At 39.2% G+C, this 21,431-nt stretch overlaps 1 protein-coding gene and 2 long non-coding RNA genes across 11 annotated transcripts in view; 1 reads left to right on the forward strand and 2 right to left on the reverse strand.

Annotated features, from left to right (window-relative positions):
- Positions 1-21,431, forward strand: part of LOC148400682 (uncharacterized) — a 154,169-nt gene that overhangs the window by 53,216 nt on the left and 79,522 nt on the right. The gene's annotated exons all lie outside the window — the stretch shown is intronic.
- syt9a (synaptotagmin IXa) lies at positions 3,896-17,886 on the reverse strand. Its single transcript, XM_088371729.1, has 7 exons — positions 17,443-17,886; positions 12,061-12,559; positions 11,415-11,970; positions 8,635-8,755; positions 8,376-8,547; positions 8,087-8,216; positions 3,896-5,381 (listed from the first exon to the last, which is right to left on the reverse strand). The coding sequence occupies exons 1-7, from the start codon at positions 17,588-17,590 to the stop codon at positions 5,313-5,315; spliced, it is 1,695 nt and encodes a 564-aa protein (XP_088227855.1). The 5' UTR covers positions 17,591-17,886; the 3' UTR covers positions 3,896-5,312.
- On the reverse strand, positions 14,718-17,434 carry LOC148400685 (uncharacterized). Its single transcript, XR_015857666.1, has 3 exons — positions 16,516-17,434; positions 16,300-16,381; positions 14,718-16,223 (listed from the first exon to the last, which is right to left on the reverse strand). It is a non-coding gene; the product is annotated as an uncharacterized LOC148400685 (long non-coding RNA).

Raw genomic sequence — 21,431 nt, forward strand, 5'->3', positions numbered from 1 at the left:
ATAAATGGTGTGCAGTGGAGTTCGTTTCCACCTCATGCACCCTCAAATTACAGGTTTAATTTGTGTGTCGCTATAATAACAACGTCTGAGCAAAAAGTGCTTTCACTGCTCTGATCCTTAAATTAAATCACACACAGAAAAGGAGATGAGACTTGCCATCAGGGACGGGCCTTTGTATCTTCAGTGATAACCTGTTATTAGGCATGTTAGGGTCTCCGCAGTTTGCAAATGGCTGGGCTGCTGCCTTATATTATTAGAAGCGTGTCTTCTGACCCTCTGCTAGGAGAGAATTTAAAATAACATCTTACAATCCCAAAAATCTATCACCTCTTTGAGAAAGTAGAGTAAGGGTGTCCCCTGTGCATGTTCATGGACATGTCCAGTCACAATATTAGGTACATCCCTACAATCTAATGAGATCAATACAAGTGAGAGCTAGATCAAGGATTTTACAATTCTAAAAATAATAATGCAATTGGTATTAGAGAAGTATTAATTGAACAATCTATTTACTTTGTATTAAAGCGGCTGTCCTTGAGATATAATGGGAAGTGGGGGTTTTTTGTTATTGTGAGAGAGCAGGCTTTGACTGTGGCATAGTGCAGGAAAGTACAACAAATACAATATTTACAACAAAAACCTCAACATAGAATTCATTTTTGTGTAATAATTATAAAAATTTGATCCAGCTTTTCTATTGTATCTCTCTAGCTTGAACATTAATTGTGAGCAAAATCACTGATATTTTTTTTCAAAGATGTTACCTTCTCAAAGTAAAATCAAATGGAGGTGTGGGACCGAAATTCTTACCTGAAATAATGTCATCCATTTGCTCTAACACAGCAACCAACATGCTGCATGCATTTGAAACCATAGCAACCAATAGTCAGTGAAAGTCGCAGGTCAGAGATGCTCATTTAGCAGCTCTAAGTGGTCACTTTAAGCTGGAGGAAGCGCTTCTCCTCAGACAACTTTACTCTGAGTTCTGAAAGCTGTCAAGGCATCTGACTAACTTGCCACTTGAAATAACACCCTGACTCTCACTTTGGCTTTAAACACTCCTGTCATTCTGCGGCCCAAACCTTAAACCCATTGTCGTTGCTCATATTCCAAATCCAAACCAATTGTCATACTTAGAATTGTTTGGCCGTGTATTTCCTTCAAGTTTAGAATTGTTTGTTTTTGTATGGTTTGTCTTGATTTATGTTGATGTGTGACTTTATTACATAAATGGCATACAAAGTACTTGGAAAATTGGCTTCACAGTTTCCACCATAACTTTTTATAACTCAGTTGTTGGAGATAAAAAAATATTTATTATTTTTTTTAGGGGAGGTTAATCTGCAATTCTGTTTTGTCTATTGTATTTTTTGTCTTTGCGATACATTTTTACATTCTTATGGATCGCATATGCAGAGGAGAAACAAACACTAAATAGCCATAATGTAATTTTGTGGTTATGGCGACACCGCAGAAAAATGCTCTGTGGAACATAAATCAGTCTTATATAATATTCAAACTGTAATAAAATCATGGATAGCATCATACGGTGACCGTGTGATGATATATGGCTGAGGGACCAAAGCATCTATTCTTCACATGAGCCTCTTGCATTTACACAAGATTTGCTTTACATATGTAATCACGCCACTCGTGTAATCTCTCACAGTACACATGCAAAATATGCTTATTAGACGATTTCCAGAAGTATTCAGACAGCACAGTGGTTAGACCAATTTAACAGTTACAGATGCCGAGCCTATGTCTATACAAAATGAGTATAACCCTTCAAGCACTTATCGCAATGAAACAATGTGAGTGGTGGTCGCTTTTGCATGCATCCTCACACGTGAAACACCTTGAAAACATCAAACAAATTGCCTATTAAAGTCCCCCCCAATGATTATCGTCACACACACACATCTAGGTGTGGTGAAATATTACAGAAGCATAAAACAATGGACTTCATTTAATTCTGCATAATACAATCATAGACGGTGATCCAATGGCTGACGTCATTGACTGCATTTCTTCTTCTTTAGAAGCACGTCATAGGAAAAAAACATGTTCTTTCGATTCAATTATTTTACTTTAACGTGATTGCTTCAGACTGGAGAAAGCTGCAGCACACGTTAGTGGTGCATATACAATGCATAAACCTCATCAACAATTACGTTTGCAGCGAAACATGTGAATAAAAACGGGAGAATCAGAAGACGATGAGAACTGCAACACAGACCACAGAAGGAAACGAGGCCATGAGAAGTGAACCGCATGTGGAATTATTTGATCTCCGCTTTCCATGAGGCACACATGTACATCTGACCACATCTGTAACGTCTTAACATTGACTACATCACGGGATGTAAATTTATCCTTGCAAAACATCTCTCCTCTTAAATTTTCGAGGGAAACATCTCAAAGACATTTTCTTTCAATTCTCTTTAGTTAACTACTAAATAATTATTTGTGAGGCACCAAAGAAGACCAGCAGCTTATGTAATAATAGTTTTCACATTTGAGAGGTTGTTCTGATTTCACTGCCACTGTTGTGTGTTTGACAGCATGAAATCTCAGACTGATAATTATAACACCAAGAAAGATGTTCTGTGAAGAATTACTCTCTCCTCTATTTACTCCACTTGTTAAAGCTGATGGTTGTCATGTACAGTACTTACTAATGAAACAGCCGACACATCTCTTGGTTGAAAATGAATAAAACTGTCCATACCAATTATTTACGCTAGGTTTTACACGTTCTTCTCTATGAAAACACAGGCAATGGGGCAATCAATAGCTGGATATTTGGAGAGGTCAAGGTCATGGTTATTAACAAAGCTTGCACGGCCAGATATGTCCACAGCATAAGGAGACCCTTGATTTTCATATGAGGGACATCCATTATTCATGTGGCAATCTGGAACACAAAAGCAGCTATTGAAAGATGCCTTCATGGAGATCTGACTCTGATAATTAAAACCAATGTGAGCCAAAAATAATCACAGCCCAGTGGTTGATTGAATTCAAATGTGTTCAATGGTCACACCATTTGGTACACTTGCACAATTTCTATGGGGGAACGATTTAAGTTGTTAAATTAGGATTTTAACGTAGTGTTCAGTATATTAAGACCATTTTCTGATTTTAATTGTTTATCCGGTAATTTGTAATTTTGGGATTGATGCTGAGTTACCAAAATCATCAGCAAAACCACACTACCTTGGCGATAACCCTCCCAGGTAGAATATAGGTCTTCTATAAATTGTTTGTTCATATAGTCTAAAAGTTGTTCACGTTTTCTTCGCATTATGACGAGTGACGTCAATACAGTGTTTATTTAACGTATTTTCCTGACTATAAACTGCTACTTTTTACACAAGCTTTGAGCCCTGCGGCTTATAGTCCAGTGCGTCTTATCTATGGATGTTTTCATAATTTTTATGATATTGAATAATTTGTGCATATTCTCATATATGGAAATTAAACATTAAAACACCTGTATCTTAAATTCCAATGCGGTTTCTATATGAACAAAAGAGAATTCCCCTTTAATTTTAGCTGGTGGGGTTTATATTCGGGTTCGTCTTACAGTCCAGAAATTTTGGTACTTGACCTTTTATCATACGGAATTAAATGTCATTTTATGACCCGATTTCAAACCCTCATTTATGGAACTAGGATTTTTTTTCCCTCTGGATGCCATGAGGGGCAAGGATATGTCAGGGGACCCCAAAACATTTATTTTACCCAAATGTGGAAAATGTGATGAGTGTCCCCCCCCGCCCCGGTTCCACCAGTGGTGTAATGTATGCCATCCGAGGATGTGTCTGTGAATAAAAAAAGAATCAAAGTCATTTGATTGCAATTACAATGCTTTATTGTAACTGCTCTCCGTTCAACAGGTAAAACAGAACAGCACTAGCCTAAAAATGACATCCATATAGGCACAGTAGAGAGACGTGGCAATCTCAAAACATTTTAGGCCAAGAAAAGAACAGGCCACATGACTAGGAACTGGAAGGAAAATAAAAATGCTTTGATGTCCCATCCAATGCAGTCATCCTTGAAGTGATTACAATGGGGGAAAAAAAATGCTATTCTGTTCAGACCAACAATGGGATCACCTTCAACCATTTCATGTTTGCATGCAGAAGAAAACCATTAACACAAGTCATTCATGAGGCAATGATTTTTTTTTTTTTTTAGTTGGACAACATCTTGACAGATTATGAATAACATATTTGATTGCGTCCATAGTGCCAGGGCTGAAATTCATCTGACGGCGCATTGCAAGTAGCAGTTATGAGTGTGTATTGTGTGATGTGTTTAGTTTTGAAATAAATCTTTGGAATTTCACACTCTACTTCGGCAAGCAGCTATCACCATCGAGAAAGTATACTTTGGAACAGTCACATATATAAAAACAACTTATTGTTGTTAATCACATATTTCAGTTGTACTATTAGTGCCACAATGAATGGTTATTTACAAATTGTTTCTTTTGAATTCCCAGCCAATGCTATACAGACTTCCTTAAACGATCGTCTTATTGAAGACGTAAGCTCGTAATATTGTCACGTTCTCCTCACAAAGTCCATTTTAAATAAAACTATTGAATTATTTCCTTTATATCTTTTTTTTTTTTTATGTGGGCCTTAGTCAGATTCTTAAATCTGCTATGATGGTAATATAAGCACGCGTGAGTTTTCAACGTGTCAAGGAATGAAAAAAACAAATGTATGGATGAAAAACAAATATGCTGGTGTATTGGATTGACAATGGCTATTTTTGATTTAATCATATTTATTGACAATATTTAAGTTTTTTCTTCACTGACAAACACTTTCTTGAGAAATCAACTTCCACTACGTTGTCAACAAACATACAAACAGACAAACAAACAAACAGACAAACAGACAAACAAACAGACAAACGAGGGGAGGTATCCCAACAAGCAAGACCTCATGCACCAAATGAGATAGGAAAATGGCAGTTTGACTGGTTGTAAAGAACATTGTGCAATTACAGACCCACCTCCTATTAGGACAAATAACAAGACAATGCAAAAACGGCAACTAGTGTAAACCCGGCAAGACAGACGTCAAGTGTCTTCGTATGCCTCATAGAACTCATAGAACATTATAAAACCGAAAACATCCATCAATGTGATCATTCAACATGCAACTGATCCAGTTGTGTGTCTCCATGCTGAAATTGGATGGCCGCACCATTCTTTTCTTGTGCGGTAATCCACAGAAGCACGAGGCTGAGCCGAGGGCCAGTCGAGATGTTATGTAAAATGTTATTCTGGGTTATGGGGAAATGGGGGCCTTCAGAGAATTACAGGATCCTCCCTGGCTACTACCTGTGGTACCCTGGTACTGCAAAAACAAACACAGTATGAAAACATTAAGTTTTGTGGTAATCACAGGCAAAGATAGTGACTCCCCAAAGATACCACTTGACACTGAAAAAAGCAGACCCTGAAGCGAAACTCCAAAAACCCAAACTGGGGAAAATGAGAGCAACATTTAACACAATGTTACAAGAAACGATATGAAATAAAGTAGTGTAGATGTCCATTAAACAAAATTTGGCCGCCAGGATTTATATTAGACCAGCAAACAATAGTTATAGCGAATCCATTTAATCAATGTTTGTTGGGCCTGAGAAGACAGCATTAGTCAATTTTTTGGGTTAAATACAGAGGACAAATTTCACCACACCCAGATGTGTGTGTGATGATCACTGGGACTTTAACTTTAAGAGTACACAATTATTATCATAGATTGAAAAACATGATTGTTGTTCTTCTAGACTAAATTAACTCAGTTGGCTCATCTTTTAGTGGGATTGAACAAGATCACAGAATGCACAGCAAGGCCACTGTTGAGGTCAACAAAATTCAAGTCAAAGGATCCTTACTGCAACCCGGTGGTTAGTTGCTGCATTACCACAAATCCACCCTCCATCTTTTTTGACGGGGAGGATGTTGAACTGTTGAGATTATATACTGTCGTTCAGATTTTTCTACTTTCAAACAAAGACTAACTATGAAAAAAAATGGACATCCTTTTTTTCTATTAACAGCCATATAACCTGACCAGAGAAAGTTGATTGTGTTTCCAGTGGAGCAGAATCCATCTCTCCTCGCCTGAGGCCAAAATCATGACAGGGCTTTGTCTTCCCTTTTCCTTCTCATTAGTTTCCCACTGCGCTATTTAAAATAAGAATGCTGATAACAATTTAAAATGACGTAACTGGTACAAGCCAGGAAGAAAGTAGGGAGCCTTTTGATAAGAACAAAACATGAGAAGTTATTAATGATGTTAGGAGCATGCATGCTCTCAACTCGTTTCACTGAGCTCACTTCATTTGCCTCAATTGCCTTTTTTGCCTTTCCCCTTCCCTGTTTTTTTTGTCACACCGTGTTTGGTTGTTTAGCACAAATTTTTGTTTGATGTTTTTGTTGCCTCTTTCAAGTTCAGCTATTTCAATTTCATTTTTTATCGAATGACTGGTAAGAGACAAAGATTGATCATAATATTGCATATTCCAATAACTATGTTGATGGATAAATAGTTTTGAAATCAAAGGTCAAGAATAATCGTTGCCCTCTTATTTAAGTGACTGTCAAAAGTGATTTGGTGGGTTTGGAGTTTGGTGTATGTGCATCTTCTTCACGATGATATGATGTGACATACCAACCATTATAATAGTCTTTGGTCCATAGTTTTAGCCCCTTTTCAGTTTAGTCAAAGTCTCTCTGAGCAATTTCTTGAATTGAAAGTTGTAGTTAAGAAATAAAATATTTGGGTCCACTTCCCACCATTCACAGTGACAATAGAATTTGGCCAGCAGTGTACCCTTTCTCATTAAAGGAGTTAATGAGGTGATGAATTCTCTAAATGCCCTCTCTTACCTCTGACAAAAGACTTCCTAGATTTTGTTGATAATTAATTCAAAGGCATGGGCTCTGGAATTAAAGCCAAGCCTGGCAGAGAGAGAAAGACAGCTTTTTCACTCGCTCCACTTCAAGCTGTCTCCCCGGAGCCAAAACACTTGAACCTGCTTTCCACGAGGTTACACTCCAAAATACGTCCACTGAGCCCAGGCGCCAATTTGTTTTACTTGGACATTTTCGGCACATTGCCAATAAGGACTCAGTGGCCACTTCATGAGGTGCACCAACAGAATAATGAATAAGGGGCAAAAATCTACCTTTCCAAAGACTAAAAGACTCTGTGTCCCATATTCATCCTCTAGTCTGCAATTCCCAGTCCTGTAGTAATGTATGCATTTGTTTATCATTAAAGCTAGACTTTGAAATGTAAATAGAAAGGCTAATTATAATTTGTACTCATGTTGGCATTGGTGTCTTGTTAAAGTCTCATGTGCGAATAGAAAAAGGCTCTCACTCAGTGACAGTACAATTATGACAAGCGTATGCAGTACAGAATTGTTAGATGAATACCTCCTTGACAGTGTCAATCGAAATTAAGCACTATTACACGCTTAGGTTTACATTTAATTGTTGCCACTCGACAAATGAAGAAATAAAGAAACACAAATGATCAAGGACCAGAATTGTTTTTTTTTGTAAATCTGACACAATAGTAGTCACTTACAATAGTGTTAAAGATTAATTAATGGTTGTCAACCAGTTTTGTGGTCCAACAGTATTATTCGAAAATACAAAACAGAGAAAATGAATGGCTGGATTGATCATTTAGTTGTACACGCCATTTCAGAATATTCAGTTGTTTTGTTGTTAGCCATTTTAGTCCGAGAGAGTGTTATGGGTCATTGTCCTACTGGATGACTAATGACCTGCAGTTGAGACCACACATTCTGACACTACAGCATATTTGTCTTTGACAGTCTGATCCCTATGGGCTGAGGATTTGTGATTTATGTTCTCCATAATGATGGGTTGCCATCCAAGTTTCTGTACAAATGTTGTCACCATTCCCACACTTTTGGGTCAATGGAATTGTTCACGTTCATTGTACCATCAATATTGAACTTGTGAATCCTCCTATTTACATAGACACACATAACAGACACATTTGAATAAAATCATCACCTCCACAAGAGGATGCCAGTGGGCGACAGGTTTTCGGGGGTACGTGAGCATTTCACTCCAGTGGTCCCGACCGAGGTTATCTGCATCGTTGCCAACCCGACACACACCGATGACCTCATTATGACCGACTCTGTCCGCACAGGAGGAAAGACAAGACACACTGTAAAGTGAACAACTTCAGTGAAATATACAATGTTGAAAGTGACTAACAAGAAAAGCAGGTCAACAAGTTCTGCAATAGCCAAAGTTTGCCGTCGTCCAAACAAGAGCAAGAATTGACATTTCTCACCGGTCATAATCCATCACGGCAATCAACAGGCTGATCTGCTCTATATTCTCAGGGGGAACATCGAAAACAATGGCCTCATTATAGACAGGATTCAAAGTGTTCCTCTTTGTGGAAGTTTTCCGCTTCTTCAATCTGCGACCGTCACACATGAGCGAAACCTTCACGTAGGGATCTGGAGCGATGGGGGTAAAAAAAATAAAATAAGCAGTCCATAATGAAACAGATTCAGCACCCTTAACAGATTTAGACTTCTAATTACCAGATGCACCGGTAATGTCCATGGCCTTCAGATTGCGAGCCTTTATCATTGTGATGGTTAGTCTTCCAGCAGTTGGCAAGTAACACAGAGAAAACATGAGATCACCCAAGTCCACGTTATCCTAAAAGATAACAAATCAGATTTAACTACTCATAGAATTAATATTACATGCAGGAAAATGAATGGTCATTACTTTTTCACTAGTCTTTTTATGGCATGGGCTTCAATGGCTAAGAATGTGCTTTAATTAAGTCATGCTCTTGTTTCTGCACAGATGGAGACTTAGTATGCTAGAATGGAGAAAGGCAGAAGCACACTTATCACTTGCTCTTAAAATAACTCTGAGAAGAGGTGAGAAGGAGAACAAAAATACGTCTAGAGAGAAAATCTTGTCTGATTTGGTTTGAACTGCTTCACATAATCATAGTTGTTGTATGTGATGAGCCATTTTTGAGGTGGGATTCCACCTGTGCAAGTGTGCTATTCAAGAAGCCATACAGACAAACAACACTTGGAGCTCAGGAAAGCATGGCCAGGTATTTGAGTCTCAGCCAAAGTATCACTGTGGTTAATCATGTGGGCACTCGGAGGAGGCAGGCAAAAAATCGAGTATCTTCTTTGTTAAGAAGCAAAAAGAATAGAAGGCACTTGCTCTTAAGAATATATAATAACCTTTCATTATTCACGACCCTTTGTTAAATACCTCCACAGAATGATCGCAGCACATTAAAAGCCTTGTTAATCGTTATTGTATGTAGAAAAATCTATATCAGCATCTTTCATTGTATTTAGTTCTCTCTTTTCCTCATCATTATGATCCTTCTTCATAGATGCCGCATTTGAGTGTCAGAGTTAACGAGGTCTATAATTAGAAGAAAGCCCTATAGATGCTGCAATGAATGAAAATGATACAGTTGGATACAAAAGTATATAAAACCTGCCCAAATTTTAAGTTTTATTTATTAAATGGGTGTCTGGGAATAATAGCCATCACCTTTACCCAAAATGTAGCAATAGAAGTATTAATAAGAAAAAATGTCATGTTCTGTGCAAAACAAAGCAGTTTGTTTTCATGGTACTTATATTTACTCTTATTTTCTTGCTGAGATGAGCACCTGAGTGCATTTATCATATGAATGAAACAGTGCTTCAGTGTGTGTATTCCCCAATGATGCTGCAATAACAGATTGTAAAATCTGGCAATGAAACACACAATATGGTCAGCGACTCGGCGTCACAGGAAATATTGATGCGGCGATTACCCTCTAATTTCTCTCAAAGCGAATACGCAAAATAATTCAATAGGTCCGAGCTTATATTATTGACATTTCAAATCACAATAGGTTAATAGAAATCAAATACGAGATGTGAGATTCCGCCGGGGATAAAACTCAGCTGCCACCGCAAAGTAATGTTAGAAAATTGAAGATGACAAATGTCACTGACACAGACACCCATCTGTGCTCGTTTAATTTCTCAACCTTACTGACGCTGCCTCTCTGTGCGTGAACATGAATGCATGCATTGTACGTTTGTGTACTGTCTGGATAAAGCACACTCAAAGTTGACAGTGTGCAGGTTATATATTTTGAGGCACTCGGCAAGAAACAGCATTTTTTTGGAGGCCAGCTGTAATGCGACTAGTAATGGCATTCAGATGAATAAGAGACCATAAAATCACCGGCTTCACTTGCAAAATGTAGAATCTGCATCAACAGCCCAATACAGTATGTAAGCAAATGCTTAAATATAATTGCCTTGAGGACACAGTCTGCTTTGGATACTTCACCGACCTTTTTTTACAAAATGACCAAAATCAGAAATGACCAAATTTACATTATTGATGAATCATTCCCATTTTGTCACAAGCTCGTGATTGCATTCCCAACTGCAGAAAAGAGGAGGGAGGAAAAAAATACTAGGCTCATTGCACCAACTGCTTACTGATTGTTCTGGCCCAATTAAGCAAGAGAAAATATTTGACTGGCTCTTCCGAACCAGCAACAGCTCCCTCTGTGAATACAAAATGCACCCACTGTCTTTTTGTGACATTCTATTCAGCCATTGCACTGTGGAGTGTGATTTCTTCAGCTAAAGGTTGTAATTTCAATAAATGTGAACTTGCAATTACACACAGCGGTTTTTACTTCTTTTTCTTCCAATGAGACAAAGCAACCACAAGAAGGTGTGTTTAAGAAATTGCTAATGAACTCTTAACAGAGCCCCCATTGCTTCCTCTGGTCTTTGTGCGATTGGTCTTGTTCCTCAGATATCTAATTGTTTGAAAAATCCAATTTACATATACACTAGTAGAAATGAGCTATTGAAAATATAATGCATAGAAAACAGACCGTAATTGATTAGATGTGTTTTTCATTTTTTATAATGTAGATATTATTACAAAAATCAAGATGCAGATTAAAAAATGACGTAAAAGGCCTTTAAATTTGCGATACTTGGGTTCACCTCCATTGTTTGATCAATTTCTACATCTCTGTGTCATTGGGGTTAAATTTTCCCCCCCATCCTTACAAGTTCAAACTTGAACTCTTAGACACAGAAATGACTTCAAATTGTAACTCTTGTCACAGTAATTTTTTAAATGAGATCATTTTCCATCACTGCATTTATTGTTGACTTTTCTGAGCAGCCTCAAGAGATATTAGGTATTTAAAAGATTTTGGCTGTAATGGTCATTCGTTTGAGATTTTCAGATCTCAATGAAAAGATAAATTGGTATTCTTAAAGCTGCCTCATTTTGAAAGGGTTTGATTACTCACCGTGGAGACGTATTTGATTTCCCGGCAGAGTTTTGTCTCCCGTGGGAAATCTGCCAGATCCAGGAAGTTGTCCACAACCACTTGGCCAATAATGTCATGCCGTGAAAATCGGTCGAAGTCATAGACGCTGAAGTGCAGCTTGCGTGTGGGAAGCTCTGAGTAGGCCACAGGAAACAAGAAGACCTCATCAAACACGGGGTTTAGCGTTTTACGGTGCACCTTGGTCTGATGCTTGGTCATCCGGTCAGGCAGCAGGTAGATCTTGACGTAAGGATCAGAGGTTCCAGAGAAATCCTTGGCTGGGAGGTCCTCTGCTTTGTGGATCTTAACAATCAACTGCTCCAGGTCACAGTCAAACTTGAGGATGAAGTGGAGACACCCACAACCCCTGCCTCTGTGACTTCCATCGTCTCCTTCTAGAGACCGTTGTTTGTAGAGCTCAGGTTTGAGGCGCCCAAGGCCCAGTCCCATCCCAGTGAGTGAGTCCTGCCTTTGAAACTGGGCCACGTTGAAGTCGGGATTCGACAGGTTCATATGTCGGCGTATTGAGCCTTGTCTGTGGACAAAGAATATCATCAGCATTATTGAGAACCAGTCACATAAGATATTAATTGCTTACAAACGAAAACTGCTAAAAATAACTGACCCAATTTCCGACATGGAGTACCCGGTGGGTGAGGGTTCCGTAGTTTGCCTCTGAATCCGAGGGTTAGTATGAACCCCGTTTTCTCGACTTTTTTCCTGGGCGTCTAGTGGAATGTCCGGAGATGTGTGACTGATCTTCATGGCTGCCTCCGGAGGACCCAGGGCGACAGGAGGTGGTGATACGGGAGTTACCGGAGCCTCCACAGATACAACTGACGCCATTGGTGTTGGCTCTTTGGCGATGGAGCACTGGGACGACTCACGGCGGGTGTGGGCCGGGGGGTCAACGGCCGTGTAAACCGGCTGCCTCTGAAGGGGCTGTGAGCGCAAAGGGCTCATGGCTGGGTTGAGGTGACCCCCGTGGGGCTCCTTGGTAGTGGGGGAGAGACCACGCTCTCTCCATGGTATCCAGCAGAGCTTCCAAGATACAAAAAGGGAGACTCCAAATAGAGCCAAGCCACAAGCTGTCACCACCAGTGACAGCAGACTCACCGACACATCTGCAGAAAACAAAGACCAGTGACAGAGGTTGGAACAAAAGGCAACCGCTTCTGTTTTCATGACACACTCTTGTAAATTGATTCTACAAGGTGGCAGTGACCCACTTGATCCAGTCGTGTTCTTTTTGGGTAGTATCCTCAGTGTTTGTATTTCTGACTTTCTTGTTTGTGAGTGAGACTGATATACAGTGTGTTACTTTTTTCATTGGCCTATGAAGTGTTTAGCATTGAGACTTGCGGGCACAGCCTTACCATATTATGCGAGAAGACGAATTCTGCTGATTATCGTTTGCGTTAGGTTGCTAATAATAGGTTTCAATTGATAACATTCACAATGTGATTTTCCCAGTGGGTAGCTCACCTTTTTATTTTCCAAATAAAAATGATCCTGCTGTTCAACAGGCACATCCATTCATAATTGTGGTGAATTTAAATCCTTAATAAGATTAATAAGGATTAGCTAGTCTCTCAATTATCCCCTGGAGTGTAAAATCCCTGCAAAATGAACTTCATATATTCTGTATTATATATTTTGCAAAACAAATGACAGCATGTATTGATACAAAAGTGAAAAGCTTGTACAAAAACACAAATAGTAGTAAAACTGTATGATTCATGTTGTGATACACTGTTTACTTAAAGTAAACCAGACACTTCAGAGAAATGCTTTTCCAACAGTGTTTTCTTCATGTTTATTTTGGATCGCATGAGATTGTATAATGGTGGATTTGTTTACGCCAAGACTGGGCGTGCTCATACCCATGCAGTGAGGTGAAGTGAAACCAAAGCCGGTCATCAAAGCCTTTATGAATCATTGCTTCTCGTGTGAGAGGACTAAAACAAGTCAAAGGAAACTGCCGGAACAAAATAGTTTGAAACACAGTCACACTATTCCAATATGTATAATTTCTTCATACGGATGATCATAATTTCAAATGAAAATCTCAGCTGCATCAAGACTCAAATGCTATAGTTTCTTCATGTGCATTAATCAATTTTTTGTGTATCATTTCAAGAATATTTCTAGTTAGTGTCTCTTTATAAAACAACATATAATTAAAGTTGCTCTCTCATTTAGCATTGGCTGTCAGACAAAATAAAACCAGGAGATTTAAATATATCACTTGTGAATGCCACCTTTAACACATCCACTACAGGTGGCAGTGTGATTTGGTATTCTTTATATCTTAAGTTTGAGTTCAAATTCATGATGGTGGTGTAAAAAGGCAAAATCACACAATATTTATGCTGCTACAGTAACAAACTGTATTGAATACGATTAATACTGTTTCCATGGTTGTACCATATCTTCTCCCTCTAGGACTCGCAAGCATTGCCATTTAATTATTCTTGTATGAAAAAAATAATGCTCTTAATATTGTTTTATTACAGTTTAATTTGCATATGCAGGACTCAACTGTTGCCCGGCAACAACTGTTGAGAAGCAGCAGGAAAATCATCTTGGGTATATGGGAAGATGGTTCCTATTTCTAGTGAGTGGGGAAAAACAGGGTGAAAATTGTTGCTCTTGTGTAGAATTGGCCACCGACAATATTGTCTCCCTTGCTTGACACGTGTTCCTGTACAGTGTCATAAAATCTGTCTGGTGTATCTTTCTGAGAATACCTATTATTGGCTCATTTCGCCTCGTTCTGTGGGAAGGCAGTGAGGCAGACTTGTTCTCCGTTTGTGTGTTGACTCTGCTGTGTGCAGTTGATTAATAAAGCTGGTACAATTTCTAGAGTTATAGTTGTGGAACAGATTTGTTTGGGATTTCCAGAAGTCTGCAGTTCACCAAATCCAACTGAACATTGAGATAAAATCCACTTTAGTTGGTAGGATAATGATGTATTCACCAACTTTTTCTACATTGCAAGTGTCAAATTAGCACCAACCTTTTGACCAATTATGCCAATATGCATAAACATCATTATAATAATGAGCAGTTATTCACTCGTTTTTCTATCATGAATACAAATGTCTGTTAGGACCAAACTATTTTCATGGACCGATGCCAAATTGTGAATCTTAGTGGAAATGCAGCTACTGCAGCTGTCTGAACACCTGCCTCATTTTTGTCCCTAATATTTATACAATGACCTCAAAGAGATTTAAGAAAATTAGGAAGCATAACACGCCCCTTCAAAAGTATTGAAACAGTGAAACCAATGGTTTTTGTTTTTGCTGTAGGAAGGGCAGCTTTATTTATATAACACAGTTCCTACACAAAATAACTCAATGTGCTTTGGACGTTAATGATAGGTATGGTGGGGGAGAATAGTTTTTAGTCTGAAATTTCAAAGCGTTTACATTTGGGGCTAACTTCACTTCTTTTTGTAACTTATTCCATTTGCGTGCAGCATAATTGCTAATTGCTGCTTCACCAAGTTTGCTTTGAATGACTCTGGGCTCCACAAATGGAACCAAGTTTATAGATCTCAGAGCCCTACTGGGTTTATAATCAATTTCTTTCATGGATTCTGAACCTAAACCATTTAGTGAGTTATAAATTGGTGGCAAAGTTTTAAAATGCCTTGGAAATTCTTATTTTTTGCCGTTTCCCAAATGATACAACAATAAACTCCCTCTGTTGTTGTGGAAGCTCTCTACAAAAATGCCCTGAAAAAGCGTCTTAGAATATTTGAACTTAATTTGAAATTAATCAGAGGGACTTTAAATTGTAGCACGTTTCGGCTAACTCGTATTTAACATGAGTTTGAATGTGATGATTTAATTTGAAGACAGACACATCCCAAAAAAAGAGTTCACACTTTTGCAAACATATCTCAGTTGATTTTTTACTTTTAGTTGAGATTTATAGGTTCTTGTTTTTTAAGACAGAAAAACCTGGCATCTGGACAGAAGTGTGTGGACATTTTATATTCACTGTATATATTATGCTTTGGAGAGCTTGACACCTCAAGCTATTTCTTTTCCTAGTTTGCCTCTCGCCATCCTTGTGTTGGTTCTTGCCTTTTGGCTGCATATTTTCTATTATAGTCCCACTGTTTGATTCTGCTCCAGCTCGATTGAACTTATATTGTAATATACTTTATATAACGTTAATGAATTTGTGTTTGTGGAAACGTACAAATAGAAATACTAGTTTTAAAATGTATTTGTTCAGATAAAGAATCTTCCCCTAATCGACCCAAAAATACAACATACAGTATTTGGTTGGATCATTAGCATGTAGTATATTGAATTAAAAGCATAACGTTGTGCTTCACCATGATAGCATCGGATGAGGTCATTTGAGCCACAGCGACTAGTGAGAACAAGACTTGTGTGTGGGCACTGTCAGAAGGCTTCACACACTAACTGACAGTCTTTCCTCTGTGCACTCAGAAATCCTGTAAATACCAAAAAGAGTATGTGAGGTTTAGAAGCAGAATGTAGACAAGTAGAGAGACCTGTCATGTGAAGACACCGTCATGTGGGCAGGCTGCCAGAGAACAGCATGAGAAAAATCTATCGGCATCTGGAAAGATTCAGAGACTGTATAACAACAAAGAGAGTGAAGCAATTTTAGAGCATGGGGCCTTCAAAGATGCAGCAGTGTAGGAGGCAACCTGGTGCTGAAAAAGCAATCTGAGAACGCCTCCCTCTTGAAATCTTATTTGTCTGAACATTCCCTTGGTGTGATATGTGTCCACGTTTGCCTCTATACAAAAACGGCAAGAGAATCACAGTGGGTCATAGTCGGTGGTGTGTATATGCAGTTTAGATTTTTCGCTCACCTGAGGTCACATGATCATATCACGACTATGAGTTGAGCACCATCAACTTTTTCTTGGGATCGACACTTTAAACCTTGTAAGGCTGCGAGGTGGGCGAGAAACACTAGTCAAATCTAACAAATGCATTTTAACAATCTATGAATAGTCACAACTGACTCATAAGCATTATTTAATCAAAAAAGAACTCCCAGCAGAAGGATGACAAATAGGTATTACCAAATTCCCAATGATTAATTCATCAATTAATATCCTTAGTATCGGGGAAATAATTTAGGTGTTGCCTTGGTCTGCAGCCATTTACCCGTGAAGGATTCAAAACTGTCCTTTTTCTTCAGAAACTGCATTTACCAAAATTGCACCATCCCTCTTAGTCATAATTGCCTCTTTATCACTTTAATCTGTCATCGCGGAAAGGTGCATGTGTTCTAGATTTGGCTCATGACTTCTTTTTGAGTGTGAAGAAGCAGAGAATGTCCAAGATTATAATGCATGTCTTGACAAATCAACAAATGGGCACTAAGAAAGCAAATGACCAGGAAACAGACTTGTTGAAAATGGGCACTTCCACTGCATGCTCACTGCCACCGTCTCCATTGCACGCACGCACGCGCACACGCTCACACAAGATCGAGTGCTCAAAACGTGCCATTTTTGCACGTGACGAAATGTGTAAGCCTACGTTGAGAAAATTCACGCCTCTTTTTTTTTCTCTTTGCAACACGTTTTAGCAAGTTCAGTGAAGTCCGGTGATAAATCCATTTCGATGACACAACACACACGCACACACACGACCAAGCACGCGCACAGATCTAAATCTAACTTTTATAAAACAAGTGTGGTTTTACTGCAAGCGGCAACACGCACGAAGGAAATTGCACGAGAGTCAGTCACCCTTATGTGTGTAGTTGTCAGTAATACGATATAATAAGATTATGACGATCCCATTAGAGTACAATGAAAATCCAAAGCAATACTGACAAATGACCCTAATGCATGTAATGTGCAACAGAATAGTAATTGCACTTCATATGACGAGAAAGTGCTGGCGAAAATGGCAAACGCAGGTTAAAAATATGCACAATTAAAGAAGTTGCATTTGACCTCCATTCATCTGATTGCGTTTAAATGGTAGTTGATCCTCACCTGAGTCCATGTAGCGTGGCCTGGCCAAATCGCGGAAATAGTAAATGAAATCCAGGCAGTTTTCGCTCTGCACTTCCCCTTTGGAACAAAGATCTGAAAGGAGTTCAAGTGCCTTTCGACAAATCTCGTCATCTTTGTCTCCAGGCATTTCCCAACAGCATCCTTAAATCATGGAGGCTCTCTCAGGCACCACCACCACAGCGGACCGCTCACCTCACACTCAGCTTTTCCACGCAGCCCAGTCGAGCACTCATCCGGCGGCACGCCTACCCACGCGATAGAGGATCACAAATGCAACCCCCACTCTAAAAACAAAAGTGAGCCAAAACGCTAGTGGCGTGTCCCATGTGTGCAATAAACGCATCTTGTGTGTGACATTTGCTCATTTTTGGCCGACACTCTTCGCCGAACACTGGAAAGCCACCGGTTGAATCGGCGCGTTCACACTGCGGCGTGGCGCGCTGTCCATGGTACTAAAACGTGCGCGCGCCTCGCGGACTACGGTGCACCAAGAAAACGTTCATATGGTCGGGAAAGTAGAGCACTGTGTCAACATGTTTCCCTCATGATATGACATAACACGTCATTGAGGATGATTTAGGATTTCTTGTGATACACGCCCCGTAGTCACTTAATTGGGTACATTTGTAAGCAAGTGTGCCTCTAAGTGTAGCCCATATGTATACCAATCCTTCCATCCATTTTCTGAATCACTTATCCTCATGAGGATCGCGGAATATATCCTCTGGTAGTGAACCGATATAATAATATAGTATCTGTCTCTGGGTCAGTGTACTGTATTGCAAAATGCAGCAGCCTTCAGTTACTTCAGTCCGTCACATTCCTAAATCATTTATTCTATTCAGGGTCACAGAGAGCCAGAGCCTATTCAAGCTTCCTTGATATGAAAGGCATACTGCAGTCTAAACCAGATTTGTAATAGTATTTTTTTTATTATGTTTCATTATAACCCTGACACAACCATGGTCTCACATTCCATCACGTTTGCCTAGTTTCCAACTTCTCAATTGGATCTCTGGCATGAATTTGCATTGAGAAGAATTCCCACACATAGCACAACAAGCCCCTTGCCCACTTGCTTTTATCTGTCACTCAGAGACAAACTGGATCAATACCTTGCAGATAACAATCCTCTTCCTGCTGCTTGTACAATGTGATGAGCAGCAACATTGCCATGCAAATACTTTATTTACGACTGTGCAACTTTCTATAGAACATATGGAAAAATAATTCATAAGTACCATGCTCCCTCCAAAAACCTCATTGTATGGAGGATGCCAGTGTCCCTAATGTTGTGGCTACTCTGTGGTCTGTCTTTTGACATGACAGAAATGGCACGCAATGCGATGCCTAATTTATTCTACACTGTGTGAATTATGAATTCAGTTATATTTAACTGAATAGGCTGAACGATGACAGCTTGCTTCACTGTCATAAAATGGAGCTCATGCAGAATAGGTGAGTGTGTTACCATCCCGTTTGTGTGAACACACAAAAATGGTTGAGAGGGGAACATGAAAATGACCATACAGGATGGACGGAGCCAAGAATGGACGACTCAACGGGCTTGACTTATTCATAGTGACTGTGAAGATAATTTTCAAATAAATGTTGGAGGGGTTTAACTGGAGCAATACAGATTTCTGATGGAGCTGCAGCTCCTCTTAGACCCAGTAGCATCGTCCCTGGGGCCAAGAGTCAAAACCCAATCGTCAGAGCAGCGAGGCAGATTTTCTCACCATTCTGGTAGTTTTCTCATGTAATATAGAAGTACAGTCAGTATACATCTTCCTGGGTCAGTTATATTGACAAGTAAATGTACATTGGTCTTTGCTGTGCTATGGACCATGCCTGTGTTCAAAACGATTTGATTGAGTGATTGTTGACAGTTATTCAGTCACTGCAAAAGAAAAGATCTGAGAGATTTTCTGGTAGAAAATCTGTATTAAGTAGCAGCCAAGATATTACTCTGATTTTCATCCTTATTCCACCCAGAAAGAAAAACAGCAGCCATCTCCCATCAACACTAAGCATGTTTAATGAGCTGTACCCTGCGTGCATTTTGTCTTGTTTCTCCTCTGTTGTAGAAATGGGCTGTCGAGCTTCTCCGCCTTGTAATCATGACAGCGCAGCCAATACCACAAAAAATACGACGTTCATCTTTGGCAATTATGAATATGGGAGGTTGATGAGAGTGTAATAGCGGTTATGATTAATGTGACGAATTCCTGTTCATCTCCCTAGATGTCTCATTTTCCTCATCCGCTCTCCAACTCGCAGTCTTGGTCATGAAGTAATGCAGCAAGCTCACCACACAGTGTTCAGTCGGTTCTAAAAGGCCACTGTGAAAGATGCCTGCAAACAGTCTTGGCACTGTGTGAGTTGCGCGGCTCTATAATCGTCTCTTTCCCAACTGGCTCTCAGTGTTCTACACAGGATTAGAAGAGTTTTATCGCAGTCTGTTTTATCTCTAACTGGAGGCAAGTTATCACTTTGTACAATTGGATGAAGCTCAATAGTTCATTTTGGTTTTGAGGGTCCATTCCTCCCTGGGTACTCTGGATTCTTAGTGCAGTCCAAAAACAGATTGCAAATTTATATTGCAATGTAAAATTTTGGTAGGAATATGAAAATCGAATATACTGTACATTATCAGGAGCTTCAGCTGTTAATAAGACCTCAGAGTTTTACGATGATTGAGTTATTCCGAGTAATTAAAATACCAAAGGCATGTTATAGTGTTACTGACCTGGATGGGAATGTTTCACTTAATGTGTCAGGTGATCTCTCCTGTATCTACCGTGCTTCTCGCCATCATTCAACTGAGACAGGCTCCAGCAACAGTGGAGAGTATAGAACATGAATGGATGGATGGAATTAGTATAAGCCATCAATCCACTTTAGAGGAAATCCATGGCAAGAGCAAGAGAAAATAGGGACTAGTGCTTGTAGACGTTCCTGCAAACCGTTTAAAGTGATTTCTTTCAAGCTGGATGGGGTTCTTATAGTATAGCTTGTCATGAGCTAATGAGTAATTCCCATTTTTTGGGCAAGTAGGGATGAAAGTTGTTGTTGAGCATGTCAGAGGCAGCAAGTTCATTCAGAACCAAGACACAGGAACAAAACAAAATGAGAGCAAACATAAATACACAAACACACGACGTGCAAATAAAATAATTGGATGACTTAACTGCAGTGTCAGCTAATAATCTGATTTTCTCGCTGCTCTTCCACATGCAAAATAGTTACATTTGATGTAATTTCTGATATATCTGATATATATATATTTTTTGAACATTTTCAAGATTTTATTTCATTGACAATACCTTTGTCATGTACTTGACATTTGGAGGCTACGAAATAATACAAAACAATAAGGTTGGACTGCTTTGGATGTTTTTAGGCCACAAAAAAGAAGCACTCTGACCTAATGGACAATCTGCTCTAACAGACAAGCCTTCAGTGAAATCAAGATTCCATTGTACTTATTTTCAATAAAGTGTGTCTTTTTAAAATTCAAACATTTTTCATACTTTCACTAGTTTCAAAATCAAATAATGGTATTTGTAAAACAGAGAGGAGGATGGGAGGATTTTTCCATTTTTTTTATTCCTTTATGTCTATTTTCTATGACACAAAGAAAGGCTTTGAGTTTGAGTGGCAGGTCTTATAAAACAAAGACAAAAACTAGTGTGTGTATGTGTGTGCGCGCGAGTGTGTGTCTGCATTTGGGCATAAGCAACAAAGGGTGTAAGGGAGAGCGGGAGGCTGCGGGAGTGATTATACAGAGTTTATCGAGAACCAGATAAGGCAGAGTATTGGTGTTGGGGGAAGGGCAAAGAAAGAAAACTTAGTTAGAGGGGAAAAAAAATACGCTTGGGAAAAATTGATTTTGAATAGCCAAGAGAGCTTTCTCAGTAAAGGATTTTGTGTGGTAGATCACCGCAACTATGTTCCCGGGAGGTGAA

This window comes from Syngnathus floridae, chromosome 3 (genome assembly GCF_059516105.1).
Source record: "Syngnathus floridae isolate MCC-2025c chromosome 3, RoL_Sflo_1.0, whole genome shotgun sequence".
Lineage (NCBI taxonomy): Eukaryota > Metazoa > Chordata > Actinopteri > Syngnathiformes > Syngnathidae > Syngnathus > Syngnathus floridae.

Excerpts from the sequence above, each read along its gene's own strand:
- syt9a (XM_088371729.1), bottom strand. The coding sequence starts at position 17,590 with ATGCCTGGAGACAAAGATGACGAGATTTGTCGAAAGGCACTTGAACTC. Across the intron at positions 12,560-17,442 it reads GCCACGCTACATGGACTCAG|ATGTGTCGGTGAGTCTGCTG; the intron begins GTGAGGATCAAC and ends TGTTTTCTGCAG. Across the intron at positions 8,756-11,414 it reads AAATCAAATACGTCTCCACG|GATAACGTGGACTTGGGTGA; the intron begins GTGAGTAATCAA and ends GTTATCTTTTAG.